Consider the following 13,836-nt stretch of genomic DNA (forward strand, 5'->3'; position numbering starts at 1 on the left):
GGGAAATGTAGTCTCTAGTTGCTCTGGCGCTGTCTCCTGAGGCAACCGCACACTGGGGCCTATACTTTGAGGCTGAAGCCTAGCGGGAAGAAGCCAACGCAGCTACTCAGGTGACCTCACAGTGATCAAGTGGGTTGGCAAGGGGCTTCAGGAAAACGGGCGGCATACCCACACCAGAGGTTCCTCATCTGGAGAGCGATGGGGCATGATCCCTTAGGGCTTGCAAACAATAGCGAGGAAACTGAGTATAGGCAGTGTTATTAGCATGGAGAAGAACTCCAGGTGCTGTGTGATATGGGTCCTCTCAGTTGTGTATCCTGGTTACAGGTTCCAGAGCAGGTACAGATATAGGTACGAATCTGGACGCCTGTCCTCAAATCTCTCTGAGATTCTTTGGTTTTTTTTTTTTTTTTTTTTTTTTAGATTTATTTATTTATTATATGTAAGTACACTGTAGCTGTCTTTCAGACACTCCAGAAGAGGGCATCAGATTTCGTTATGGATGGTTGTGAGCCACCATGTGGTTGCTGGGATTTGAACTCGGGACCTTCAGAAGAGCAGTCGGCGCTCTTAACCACTGAGCCATCTCACCAGCCCCGATTCTTTGGTTTTGAGCTCACTCAACCTTACCAGTTCTTATGCCTGTCCCACACGCCCTACAGCTTATTAAAAGAAATACTTTTATCTGGGTGGTGGTGGCATACACCTTTGATCACAGCACTTGGGAGGCAGGCCTGATCTAAGGAGCTCCCAGGAAAACCAGAGCTATACAGGGAAACCTTATCTTGAAAAAAATAAAAACAAAACAAAAAGTATACTTATACAGTGAAGTACTTTTAAAGGCTGAAAACACAATCTTTATTTTCCTAGAATGGCTTCCACAAGAAGACCCTTTGGCCCTCCACGTAGTGGTTTTGACTTAAGGGATATGTTCTTAGATAGCTCGAGGATGGAAGAGATCAGAAACTTACAAGCCCGAAGTCTTGGCCAAGTGACACCTGGGCAGAGCAGAATCTTAAAGAGAAACCAAACGATGGACGAGAAATATTTGATGCCCAAAGAGGAGGCCATGGCAGGGAGGGGGGTGAGTCTGGGCTTGAGGCCTCCCACCATCTCCTCCAAGACCAGAGCCAGTGAGGCCCTTAGGAAACTGGCCCAGATTGAAACCAAGATCCTGAATCGGAAGCAGGTGCCCATGGCTTGGTCTGATGTGGAGTCTGACTCCACATCCATCGAGCAGAGTCTTCCTAAGAGGACAGGTGCAGCTTCTGTTTCTTCCCAGTACCCACACAGAACTTTCCAGAAACAAGTGAACAAAACATGTGTGTCAAAGAGCGATGGGCCGAGTGGTAACGGTAGCAGGTTTCTGAAGAAGAAGGAGCTGCCCACTGAAGCGAGGTCCCCAGGGCTGGCAGTGGGGACAGGGAAGCAAGCTCTGCTGCCCACAAAGAAAGAATCTGCCAGTGACGAGGAGGAGGAAATGCTACTGCTTAGAAGCTTGATGGAATCTTCTAGAGAAAAAGAAGCAAATAGAAACCAGGAGCTCCCTGGCTCCAGTGTCAGCAGGAGCAACCTTGGAAAGGTGTTCTTGGTAACGTATTCTTTTGTTGGTTTCAAATTTTACTTTTTTTGGGGGGGTGGGGGGCAGGTTCTGGTAACAGAGCCTAGGGCTTGCTTTGTACCAAACAGCTCCTTAGCTAGTGAGCTATACCTCAGACCCCCCCCCCCCGTACATATGTCTCTGTGTGTATACCCCACATATGCACACCTGCCTGCAAATATAGAAGAGGGCATCGATCCCCTGGAGCTAGAGTTAGAGGGGTTGTGAGACACCTGGTAATGGGTGCTGGGAACTAAAGTCAGGTCCCTTTCGGGAAAGAGCAGCAAATGCTTTGTCTTGTTAGTTTAATTTGAGGTCTCAATTGAAGGACTGCTCACATTAGAGGAACTGTCTTGATTGTTTATTGATTGTGAACTGGTGATGCCTTGTGGGCTTGGGTTGTGTGAGAAGCTGACTTGAGTGCGAGCCTGTGGGAACAAGCTGCTGTTGTGTGACACCATTGCCAGGGAGATGTGAAGAGATATCTCCTTGCCTCACATAGGGAACCAGTGACAAACGAAAGCACAACAAGCTAAGAACAAATTGGAGAACCAATCAGTTTATTGGGATTACTTACAGGAGTAAAAATGGCTAACGCCGGGCGTGGTGGCGCACGCCTTTAATCCCAGCACTCGGGAGGCAGAGGCAGGAGGATTTCTGAGTTCGAGGCCAGCCTGGTCTACAAAGTGAGTTCCAGGACAGCCAGAGCTAGACAGAGAAACCCTGTCTCGAAAAACCAAAAAAAAAAAAAAAAAAAAAAAAAAAAAAAAAAAAAAAAAAAAAAAAAAAAAAATGGCTGAAAGACACTGATGGTCGGAGCCTACCCAGCACTGGTGACAGCTTGTGGTCATAAATACAAATTCAGGGCAGCACTTTGGCCATTTGGCCCTATCATTTACCAGAGCCACAGCTCTCCTTTTCTCCTAGCTTGTTGTATGTAGTTTTAGTAACACGAATGCTCTTTCTCAAGAGGTCAGTCCGAGCTCCCTCAACCTCTTGCAGATCGCTCCACCAAGCCACCAAAGGCTCCCCCAGCTGTGCCTGTTTTCTGCCCACCTTAGTTGCCATGGATGGAAAACACCAGACAGCCTTAATATTTTAAAACTAGCCAGATAATGGCTGGGTGAAGAATATCCTGCCCCATCCTCCCTGGCCTTCACTCACCGCGGAGGCTACAGACTATAGGTACTATGAGACGTACATGCCTGCCACTTCCTCTGCTTCACTGCCTGCTTTGCCTCCTCCCTCTCATCCTCTTCTTCCTCCTGGGATCCAGAAGTCCCACCTTTTCCCCTTTGCCCAGCGGTTGGCTTCCACTCTTTATTGACAAGAACCAATTAGGAAATGTATACCTTCCCTACACTAGCCTGACTCTCCTAACCCCAGGTTTAGTAGATTCAAGGTAGTAGCAGTGAGTGTTCCCTATGGAAGGGCCTTAAGTCCAGTTGGGAAGTTGTTTCCGTCTCTGAGTACTTTTGCCCCTGTCTTGACTACTGACACTGCTCTGTGAAGCCCTGACTGTCCTGGAATTAGTAGCATTGACCAGGCTGGCCCCAAACTCAGACATTCGCCTGCCTCTGCCTTCCGAGCACTGGGATTGCAGGAGTGTATCTGGGCAGGCACTCTTCTGGCTCAGTCTTAGAGTATCTTTCTGTCCTACAACCAGAGCCTTTGACATCTTCAGCAGTACAGCCTCACCGTCCAGGCTTGCAGTGTCACCAACAGCCATGGCAGTTGTTTTAGGGAGGTCACCTAGCCTGGGAATTTCCACATCCTGAGTGCTCCTGGGAGCACTCGTTCCACTCTCACAAGGTCCCCATTCCCTCTGTCTCACATGCAGCAGGCTCAGGCTGTTGTAGAATGTTTCCCCAGTCACCTGTGGGCATCAGCCATGTTTCCTAAGGCTCACAGCTGCCCTGGGTTGTGCCCTGTATGGATGAGTTCTGTCCCCTTTCTGGGACTTTGCCACGTACCTCATGCTTGTCTCTGAATGTAGAGAACACACATGTGTTAGTATCATGTTCTCTGTATTTGGAGAGGACAACAGGAGAAGCACAGTCAGAGGCATAACTGGTGAGGCGCTTTAGAAGACCCTGGCATCCATTCTGAGGTGATTGCAGATCCTCATCACTCAGGAAGACACTGTAGCACACCATTTTTGAGGTCTGGTGCAGCTCAGGAAGGTTGCAGCCATTGCTTTGTCACCTGCCGGCTCCCCTGGATCTCTTACTTTCATAAGTCTACCATCTGCTTTCCTTAACACCCTCCCAACTCGAGCTCTGAGGAGCTGCATTGAGATGAGATGGGGCCAATGTGGGAGGCAATAATAGTTTGCCCTCCTCCTTGGCCATATCTGTGCTGGCCTCTTGGTTGCACCAGGAGAGCACCATCCATGTTAACTCCAGAGACAGCTTCCCTTCCTCTCTGCTCACACATCATCTGTTTAACCTGTGCTTGGTGTTTGTTTTGTTTTGTTTTGTTTGTTTGAGACAGGTTCTCTGTGTAGCCCTGGCTATCCTAGAATATATCCTTCTATAGACCACACTGGCCTTGAACTCACAGAGAGCTCCCTGTCTCTGCCTCCTGAGTGGTGGGATTAAAGGCATTTGTCACCATGCTGGACACTAACCTGTGCTTGCTTATATCCGAGCCTACAGATGTTCTTGGCCTCTGATGCTTTGGGAGCCTCCAGGACTCCAGACGTATCCTCCTTTCAGCATCCACAGAACCTGAGATTTTTAAAAAAATGATTTATTTATTTATTTATTCTTATTCTATGTGTATCTGTGTCTTGCCTGTATGTATGTCTGTGTTGGGATGTCAGATTCCCTGAAGTTGGAATTACAGACAGTTGTGAGCTGTCATGTGGGTTCTAGGGTTTGAACCTGAATCCTCTGGAAGAGCAGTCAGTGCTCTTAATTTTTTATTAAAAAATATTTTGGGCTGGAGAAATGGCTCAGCGGTTAAGAGCACTGACTGCTCTTGCAGAGGTCCTGAGTTCAATTCCCAGCAACCACATGGTGGCTCACAGTCATCTGTAATGGGATCTGACACCCTCTTCTGGTGTGTCTGAAGACAGCAACAGTGTAGTTGTATACAATAAATAAATAAATAAATAAATAAATAAATAAATAAATAAATAAATAAATAAATAAATAAATCTTTAAAAAAATATTTTATGGGCTGGAGAGATGGCTTAGCAGTTAAGAGCACTGACTGTTCTAGAGGTCCTGAGTTCAATTCCCAGCAACCACATGGTGGCTCACAACCATCTGTAATGGGATCTGGTGCCCTCTTCTGGTGTATCTGAAGAGAGCAACAGTCCACTTACACATATAAAACTAATATGTGTGTGTGTGTGTGTGTGTGTGTGTGTGTGTGTGTGTTTAGAGTGTTTGCCTCTGTGCACCACATGTGGCCTGGTGCCCCCTGACTCTGGACTTGCAGATGGTTTTGAGGCAACTCGTGGATGCTGGGAATGAACATGGTCTTCTGCAAGAGCAGCAAGTGCTCTTAACCGCTGAGTCATTTTTCCACACCCAAATCCCATGTACTATTTTGTTGTTTTTTTTTTTTTCGAGACATAGTTTCTCTGTTTAGCCCTGACTGTTCCTGAACTCTGTAGAACAGGCTGGGCTTGAACTCAAAAAGATCCACCTGCCTCTGCCTCTCCAGTGCTGGGATTAAAGGTGTGTATCACCACAGCCTGTTTTCTTTCTTTCTTCCTTTCCATTCATTCCTTTTATTTATTTGCATGCATGTGTGTGTGCGTGTGTGTGTGTGTGTGTGTGTATGCATGTACCTCCACCAAGTGGGTTCCAGGGTTGTACTCAGATCCTGAGTTGTGGCAAACACTTTCGCTCCCTCAGCCGTCCCTCCAGCTAGTCTCCCACCATCAGTGGCTCTGGAATGGTAAGTGTTATGTTCTTTAAGTTTGGTGATTTCACATCCTTTCTTTTCACAAAAGTAGGATCCAACTCCAGATCAGCCAGGAGTCCTGTCTCTACTCAGTGTTGACCAGTCCAGCTTAAAGTCTCCTCGGCCCATACAGTCGACTCGCGTTGGCTTGAGAACTCACTCCCGACAGGCGAGCAGTGCTGGGGACACAGTCTCCATCACAGCCTCACCTCCCATCCTTGATGACTTCTCCAAATCAGCATCTTCAAAGATGGGATGCATCAAGCTGGCTTCCTCCCCCAGCAGGACGGAGTTGGAGTCTTCTGAGGAACCAGTCTCAGAAGCTGCTGCTGACAGCCTCCATGGTAACCCATCACCTTGTGGGAAAGGGGAGGCTGCCTTCAGTGTACCCAGGGCACTGGGTATCAGTTCTTTCACACTGGTGCAGGCAAGTCATAGGTGAGCTGCCAGTCGGAGACCAAGGCTAACATAACACACACTCCTTGCTTTCTTGAGTGTCTGTCCTCTGAGTGTTGAGAAGACAGGCATGGACTGCCACCCTGGCTCTGAGCCATCCATGCCATGGTCAGAGAATGGGAAACACACCCAAAACCCTATGACTGGCAGGAGACACGGCTCAGAGCTCCTGCAGAAGACGCAGGTTCAGTTCCCAGCACTCATATGGTGGCTCACAACTGTAAGGTTCCTGGGGACCTGATGCCCTTCAGACACATGTGGTGCACGTGTATACCTGCAGACAAATAAATAAATGTAAAAAAAGAAAGTAGTCTGAAAGGTGATGAATATTGCTGGGTGTGCAAGTGCCCCTCTGTCATCCTGACACAGGAAGGTAGAGGCAGGAGGACTAGGCCTTCAAGATCATCCTCATCTGACCAAGTTTGATGGCCACCTGGGTTATATGTGACCCTGCCCCTTAAACAGTCCACACCATGAGTTATTTAAGCAGTTCATTTGGCACTGCTGGGGACTGAACTCAGGGCCTCATGCACGCTAGGCCAAGTCACTACCTTGGAGCTACCCCCAGACTGGGTACTTCAGAGAACAGAGGCTGACATGGCAGAGGGTGGGAGTGTCTTGCTGCACCGTCACTGGGTAGGCTGAGGAAGGGCAAGAGATAGTTAATGTTGAGTGGCCTTGAGGGACATTTTAATAGATGGCTGTAGTCTTCCCTTCCCTGCACTAACTTTGTAGTTTTGCTCTTTGATACTCGTTTTTGAGACAATTTTTTTTCTGTGTAGGCCTGATTGTCCTAGAACTTGCCCTGTAGACCAGGCTGGTCTTGAACTCACAGAGATCCACCTGCTTGTTTCTTAAATGCTGTAGCTAAAGGTGTATACCATCATGCCTGGCGTCTTTCTCTTTTCTTTCTTTTATTTTAAAAAGTATTTACTTGGGGCTGGAGAGATGGCTCAGCGGTTAAGAGCACTGACTGCTCTTCCAAAGGTCCGGAGTTCAAATCCCAGCAACCACATGGTGGCTCACAACCATCCATAATGAGATCTGACACCCTCTTCTGGTGTGTCTGAAGACAGCTACAGTGTACTTACATATAACAATAAATAAATCTTAAAAAAAAAAAGAATTTACTTAAAAAAAAGTATTACTTATATATTTTTATGTATATGGGTACTTTGCATATATATCTGCATACCAGATCCCATTATAGATGGTTATGAGTCACCATGTGGGTGCTGGAAATTGAACTCAGGACCTCTGGAAAAGCAGCCAGTGTTCTTAACCACCAAGCCATCTCTTCAGACCCTGGCTTTTTATTGGATGTGTATGTGAAGGGAGCCCATGTCCCCCTTAATCATGGGATGTTAAGGACCACTAGCAAGTTGGGTTTCTCCTTTTGCCCCATGTGGGACCCAGGGATTAAACTAGGGCTGGCAGGCTCGGCCGTAAGCACCTTTACCCACTGAGCCACCTCACCCTCAGTGCACTTATTTTTTTAATTACAGATTTTAGAATTAATATTTTGTCGATTGATGATCTGGTTCTGGCTGACGGAGACAAATCAGATGGGGACCAGAGAGTAAGTATGATTGAGTCCTTTTATTGTGTTGCTTTGCCTTGGTTTTTGATTAAAGATTGGGTCTCACTAAGGAGTGGTGACCATGCAGAACTCTCTCTATCCATCAGACTTGCGGCAAATTCACAGGGATCTGCCTGCTCCGCACACATGTACTCATTGTGTCTGTGGGCTGAGCTTGCACTCTCAAGTGCACGCTTATGCACCACACCCATACTTGGTGTCAGAGGAGGGAGCTTCCTTTATCTCCTGTGAGTCCCAGGATGAAGCTCAGGTTGTAATCTGAGCTATCTCCCCAGCCCTTATTTACTTTTCTGTCAACGTTGGGGACAGGCCCAGGGCGTAGCCTGCGTTGGACAAGTGATCTGCTTCTGAGTCCCACTCCCCAGGAGTCACTAAAAATGTAGCAGGTTTGCAGCTGGAACGTTCTGTTTAGGCCATGGGGCGCAGCAGCAGCAGTTTGGTCCCCCTGGGGACATTGGCAGCATTTGGGAACCTGTTGGTGAGATCGGGGGACCAACATCTCTAGGAGTAAGAGCAGGAGACTGCTCAGTGTCCTGCAGTTGTCATCAATCTAAAGAATGTCAAGAGTGCCATAGCTGCTGGTAAGGACAGGAAGAGACACTTGGTCCAGGAGGGACCCTAGGGACGGTTAAGATGCTATGGTGCAGGTTACGGTGTTTGCCTCCAAGCCTGGCAACCTGAGTGCAGTCCTTAGATCTCACTAAGAGAAGGAGAGAAAACTCCTGGCTTTGTCTTCCGACTGTCACGTGTGTTTGCATGTGCTCACATACTGAGCAGCATGCATGCTCTCGAATGTGCACACATAGAATAACACATTCTCTCATTTGTATGTATACACTCTGTAACACAAATGTGCTCACATTTGCACACATACTAAATAATATGTTGTAGAAATTTTTAATCCCAATCTGGAGTTTCTACACTGCCTTTGACCATTTAGATCCCAGATAAAAGACATACACAGCCTTTATATTTACAGTAAGCCTTAATCAGCACTAGAGCTGGGCAGATATCTACCCTTTATGCTATTAAAATTTATTTCCTATTGATAACCCCAAGTTATTATTTACTGTGTCTCATCTAGGCTGCTCTTAACTCCAGTTGGCCACTTCTCAGATTCATGCCATCTTGACTCCTAACCCATGCAGGAGGCATCTTCCTCCTCCTCATTTACCTTCTCCTCTCCCTCCTCATAGTCTCTTCTGGCCTCAATGCTGGGAACACCAAGCCCTGCCTATCTCAATTCTGCCCAGCTATAGGCTGTAGGCATCTTTATTTACCATTCAGAAATAACTTGGGGGCAAGATCACATAGCCTTACTTGGGTCTATGTACAGACTCTGGGGGAAACCAGGTCCCACACTTAGCATTATAACACATAACAAAAGACCCAAACTCAACACACACGCACTTGCATATGCATACACCTAATGCACTAAATAACACTCGTGTGCTTGCATGTGCATATACACCAAATAAATGTAATAAAAATGTTTCTAAACAAAGTGATAGTGTCAGGTCTGGTGGGCACTGTATTAATCCCAGTACTCAAGAGGCAGAGGCAGGAGGATCTCTATGAGTTCAAGGCCAGCCTGATCTACACAGTGAATTCCAGGACAGCCAGAGCTGTAGAGAAATAAATCCCTTTTCAAAAAAACAAAACAAAACAAAACAAAATGGAAGTGATCAGAACTGCACCCCCACCCCCTCTTTGTAACAGGGACTCTCTGTGTGGCCCTGGCTGTCCTAGAGTTCACTCTGTAGATGAGGTTAAGCCTCAAGCTCACAGAGATCTTGTCTGCCTCTGCCTCCCAAGTGCTGGGATTGTAGGTGTGGCCAACATGCCTGGCTAGAGCCCCTTCTTATGGTACTGTAGTCTCCAGCCACACACATATTCCCCAGTTCCTGCGTGTGTCTGCCCTGTCAGACGAGTATTAGTGGCATACAAGGGTACAAGTTTAGAATTCATAGCATCCAGCTGTGCATGATGGGTTCAGACTGGAGGATTGGAAGTTCAAGGCCATCTTTGATTCTATGGTGTCTTAGATCCTGGTCTTGTGTCTGTGATGGACATCAAATAGCAGCAGCTTAAGGAAGGGCTAAGGCCTGGTGGCAGGAACAGGAGGCAGCTAGCTGGTCACAGGATGTCTACAATCAGGTGCTCAGTTAGTTCCCCATCTGATTTTAATTCAGGCTGAGACTCTGCTCACAGGATGGTACTGCCCACATGCAGTAGTCTCTTCCCTTTGTAGACAAGCCCCAGGGCTATTCTGTGGTGATTTTCACTCCCATCAAGTCTAACTCCTGTATATTCCAGCTTAAAGCCAGCATGAGATGTCTCTTTTAGGTTGTTTCAGTCACGGTTCTATGGCTATGAGGAGCACAGTCACCGTGGCAACTTTTTGTTTGTTTGTTTGTTTGTTTGTTTGAGACAGGGTTTAGCCTTGTTGTCTTCAGCCTACAGAACAAGAAAAGTTTGTGTCAAGTGCTTCATGGTTCCTGGCACTAGGCTTCAGCAAAGTAGGACAGCATGTCCTAAGCATGCACAGGCCCTGGGTTTCATCTACAGCTGCACACCTCCCTGATAGCACGGAGTTTCCCTGTTTGCACGATTCTGTTGTTTCTGGAGGTATATGCATGTATGTGAGTGCAGTGCCCACAAAAGCCAGAAGAGGGCATGCAATCTCCTGGAGCTGGATTTCAGACAATTTTGAGCCCCCTCCTGTGGGTGCTGGCAGCACATTGACCTAAGAGCTTACTCTTCAGACTCATGTTTTCTTTAAATGAAAGTGTACTTTACAAACTTTTCAACTGTTTTCTTTGTATACTTTTTCTGTTTTTTTTTTAATTAATTTATTTTCTGTGTATCTGTGCTTTGCCTGAATGTATGTCTTTGTAAGGGTGCTGGATCCATGGAAATTGAAGTCACAGACAGTTGTGAGCTGCCACATCGGTGCTGGTAATTGAATCCCGGTCCTCTGTAAGAACAGATAGTGCTCTCAACTGCTGAGCAGTCTCATTTCACACACACAAGAGTTTTTCATTGTGTGTGTGTGTGTGTGTGTGTGTGTGTGTACACCCATGTGCATGTATAAGTTAGGTCAAAGCATAGCTGTGGGAGTTTTCATCTGCATGTCGTCCAGATCAGGTTGTTGGACTTGGCAGTGAGTGCCTTTACCTGCTGAGTCACATTTCTAGCCTACAGATAGGATAGTTTTAATTATTTTCTTTGGGAAGATCAGAGGGACAGGGTCTTACTCTGTAGCCTGACCTGGCCTAAGACTATGAAGTCATCTGGCCTCTGCATTCCAAGTGATGAGATTACAAGTCTGGTACACCTTGGCTGTCTTTATTTTTACTTTTGGTTTTCTGAGACAGGGTCTCACACAGCCCAGGCAGGCCTCCAAATCAGTATGTAGCTGAGGCTGGTCTTGAATTCCTGATCCTTCTGCCCCTGCCTCCAAAGTGCTGGGATTACTACTCTGCCTGGATTACTTCTTGTGTTTCTGAGAGAGACTTGTATAGCCCAGGCTAGCCCAGAATTTGTGGTCCCCTCTTCTGAATGCTGGGGTCACAGGTGTCTGCTGCTGTGACTGGCTGAAGGAGGTACTGTTCAGCTCTCTAGAATCTCCTTTAGCTTTGTCACCCTTGTTCCTTTTAGGAGGAAGACTGTGTAAGGGAAGGGATTTCAGTCAGAAGCTCCTCACCCACATCACCTACTCGACTGGAAGCGCAGATGTGGCCCAAGAATTGTGTGTTTCAGGGCACAGCCACCGTGGTTGGGGATGGAGAGGGTCTTACCACTGAGAGTGACGTCTCAGAGCCCCCGGGGACCAGCTCCTCAGCAGCTGTCCAGTCTCACAGTATGTCCAGGGCCCTCACTGCAAGCCCAGCTTACTCAGAGGATTTTGAGCAGTTCTCTGGTCCCTTGGCCTTGGAGGAGTCGCTTGACAGGACACTGGACACTTTGTCAAAGTTTTCTTCCAGTGGTCAGACAGATATCGTTGCCAGACAACCTCTATCAAGGACAGAATGGGGCAGGGGTGTGACCAGAGTTGTGAAGGAGACAGCTGTGCAGACACTTGATCCTGCCTTTGCCTACCAGTGGAGCAAGGGTAAGTCGGGGCCTTCGGGAACCTGGGTAGACCCCTATGATGCTGTGGTGTCCTTGGGTGTAGGCTGTAATTTAAGAATGATAGCCTTATCTTTTCCTGTTCTAGCTCCCAAATAATTGACACAGAGACCTATTAAGTTTAGTAACAAGCTTTAAGCACTGTGACTAGGCTTATCTATTCATCTATTCACTGAATAGATATAGACATCTCAGCTGTCTATTTCCCAGTCATGTGATCCTTTACCTTCAAAACGAGTCTTGCCCTGTCTTGCTCTGTCTGGTCCAAATCTGTCCTCATGTCTGCTCTCTAATTGAGACCTCATGTCAAATCCCTTGATGTATTAGTCAGGGTTCTCTAGAGTCACAGAACTTATGGATAGTCTCTAGATAGTAAAGGAATTTATTGATGACTTACAGTCAGCAGCCCAATTCCCAACAATGATTCAGTCGCAGCTGTGAATGGAAGTCCAAGGATCTAGCAGTTACTCAGTCTCACGCAGCAAGCAGGCGAAGGAGCAAGAGCTAGAGCTAGACTCCCTTCTTCCAATGTCCTTATATTGTCTCCAGCAGAAGGTGTAGCCCAGATTAAAGGTGTGTTCCACCACACCTTTAATCCCAGATGAAAGGTGTAGCCCAGATTAAAGGTGTGTTCCTTAAACTCGGAGATTCAATCTTCTGGAATCCATAGCCACTATGGCTCAAGATCTCCAAACCAAGATCCAGATAAGGATCTCCAAGCCTCCAGATAAGGGTCACTGGTGAGCCTTCCAATTCTGGATGGTAGTTCATTCCAAATATAGTCAAGTTGACAACCAGGAATAGCCACTACACTTGATAACCTCATCACAACTCCTCCTGGACCCTCTGCCTCATGGCCACCTCCCTGTGGTCCTTCCCTTAATTCTCTCTATCTGGGCCCCTTGCTAAGACCAGAAGTCCAGCCTTCCTATCCTCTGCCTAGTCATGGGCTGAATCAGCTCTTTATTGATCAATCAGAGGTGATGGAAAGCAATTGTTACACAACATCTGAGACAGAGATGCTTGACCATGCCACAGTCCAGACTATAAACAGATGTCAGAAGGCGGCATCTACATACACAGTGCACAAGACCAACTTCCAACACATCCTCAGATCTGGGCTGTTGTCATTAGCCAGCTTTAGGAGCAATCTTGGCACCCCATATCCATTTCCTCTTCCCAGGACAAGGGGTGGTAGCTAGGGTGTTTCCAGTGTCTTCCAATCCTGAGAAGACTTTGAAGTCTGGGGACAGTTCAAGATGCCAGCACTGAGGCAGAGTGCTGCTGTCATCCAGAAGCCTGCTACAGGGAAAACAGGGCACTGGGGAAGGGACAGGAGGATACCCACCAGTCTGTCTTCAGCCACCCAGCTCCTCACTAGTTGCAGTCAAGACCTCACAGAAGTGTCAGGGGCTGCCATGCTACAGGCCGAGTCTGATCTTAGTGGCGAGCATATTCTGAAAGTAGCTCTTCTCATCATACCCAGGACTTTTCAGATGTTTCTGTCCTTTCCATCTGTGGTCTCTGGCTCCTCCTTTTCTGTCTAACATTGCTCTAGGTCTTTTCATAGTCAGCTGCTCACTCCTCCCTCTCCCCTAGGGAAAATCGCTACACTTCTTGATTGATAGCTTGTTTTGAATTTGGCACTTAACTGTGACCTAGTCGAAGCCAGGGTGATACGTAAAACACACACACACACACACACACACACACACACACACACACGCCCTTTTAGGATTTGTTTGTTGAATCAAGGGTCTCATGTAATTAATCTAGGCTGTCTCCAAACTGAACATGTAGCTGAAGATAACCTTGAGTTGATCCTCCAGCCTCAGTCTCCCAAGAGCTGGGATGATGGGTCTGTGTCACTAGTCATGGTGTATAGGGTGCAAGGGATTGAGGGTTTTGTGCCAGGTAGCACAAAAGGACTGAGCCACACCCCAGCCTATCTTTGGGAAAAACCTGAATTAGCTATTTAGAAAGTCAACAGTGGGGATGGAGAAGACACAATGGTGGGGTGCTTGTGTTGAAAGTGTGAGGACCAAGCTTCCAAGGTTTGGAACTTTAGACCCCACATAAATGCTAGATGGCTGTGGGACCCAGAATAAAATGGACATGTGTGGGGATTCCT

General features: G+C 47.1%; 1 protein-coding gene across 4 annotated transcripts in view; it reads left to right on the top strand.

Annotated features, from left to right (window-relative positions):
• 1700030K09Rik (RIKEN cDNA 1700030K09 gene) overlaps nt 1–13,836 on the top strand; it is a 16,662-nt gene continuing 2,826 nt past the window's right edge. Inside the window, exons 1-5 of one of the 4 annotated variants that reach the window (NM_028170.2) lie at nt 1–110; nt 871–1,591; nt 5,571–5,862; nt 7,480–7,553; nt 11,235–11,688. In NM_028170.2, the coding sequence (NP_082446.2) occupies nt 872–1,591; nt 5,571–5,862; nt 7,480–7,553; nt 11,235–11,688 (1,540 nt within the window). In that variant the 5' untranslated portion in view covers nt 1–110; nt 871. The other 3 variants (XM_006509750.3, XR_870463.2, XM_011242328.3) reach the window with 3 other exon arrangements.

The sequence above is a fragment of the Mus musculus genome, chromosome 8 (genome assembly GCF_000001635.26).
Source record: "Mus musculus strain C57BL/6J chromosome 8, GRCm38.p6 C57BL/6J".
Taxonomy (NCBI): domain Eukaryota; kingdom Metazoa; phylum Chordata; class Mammalia; order Rodentia; family Muridae; genus Mus; species Mus musculus.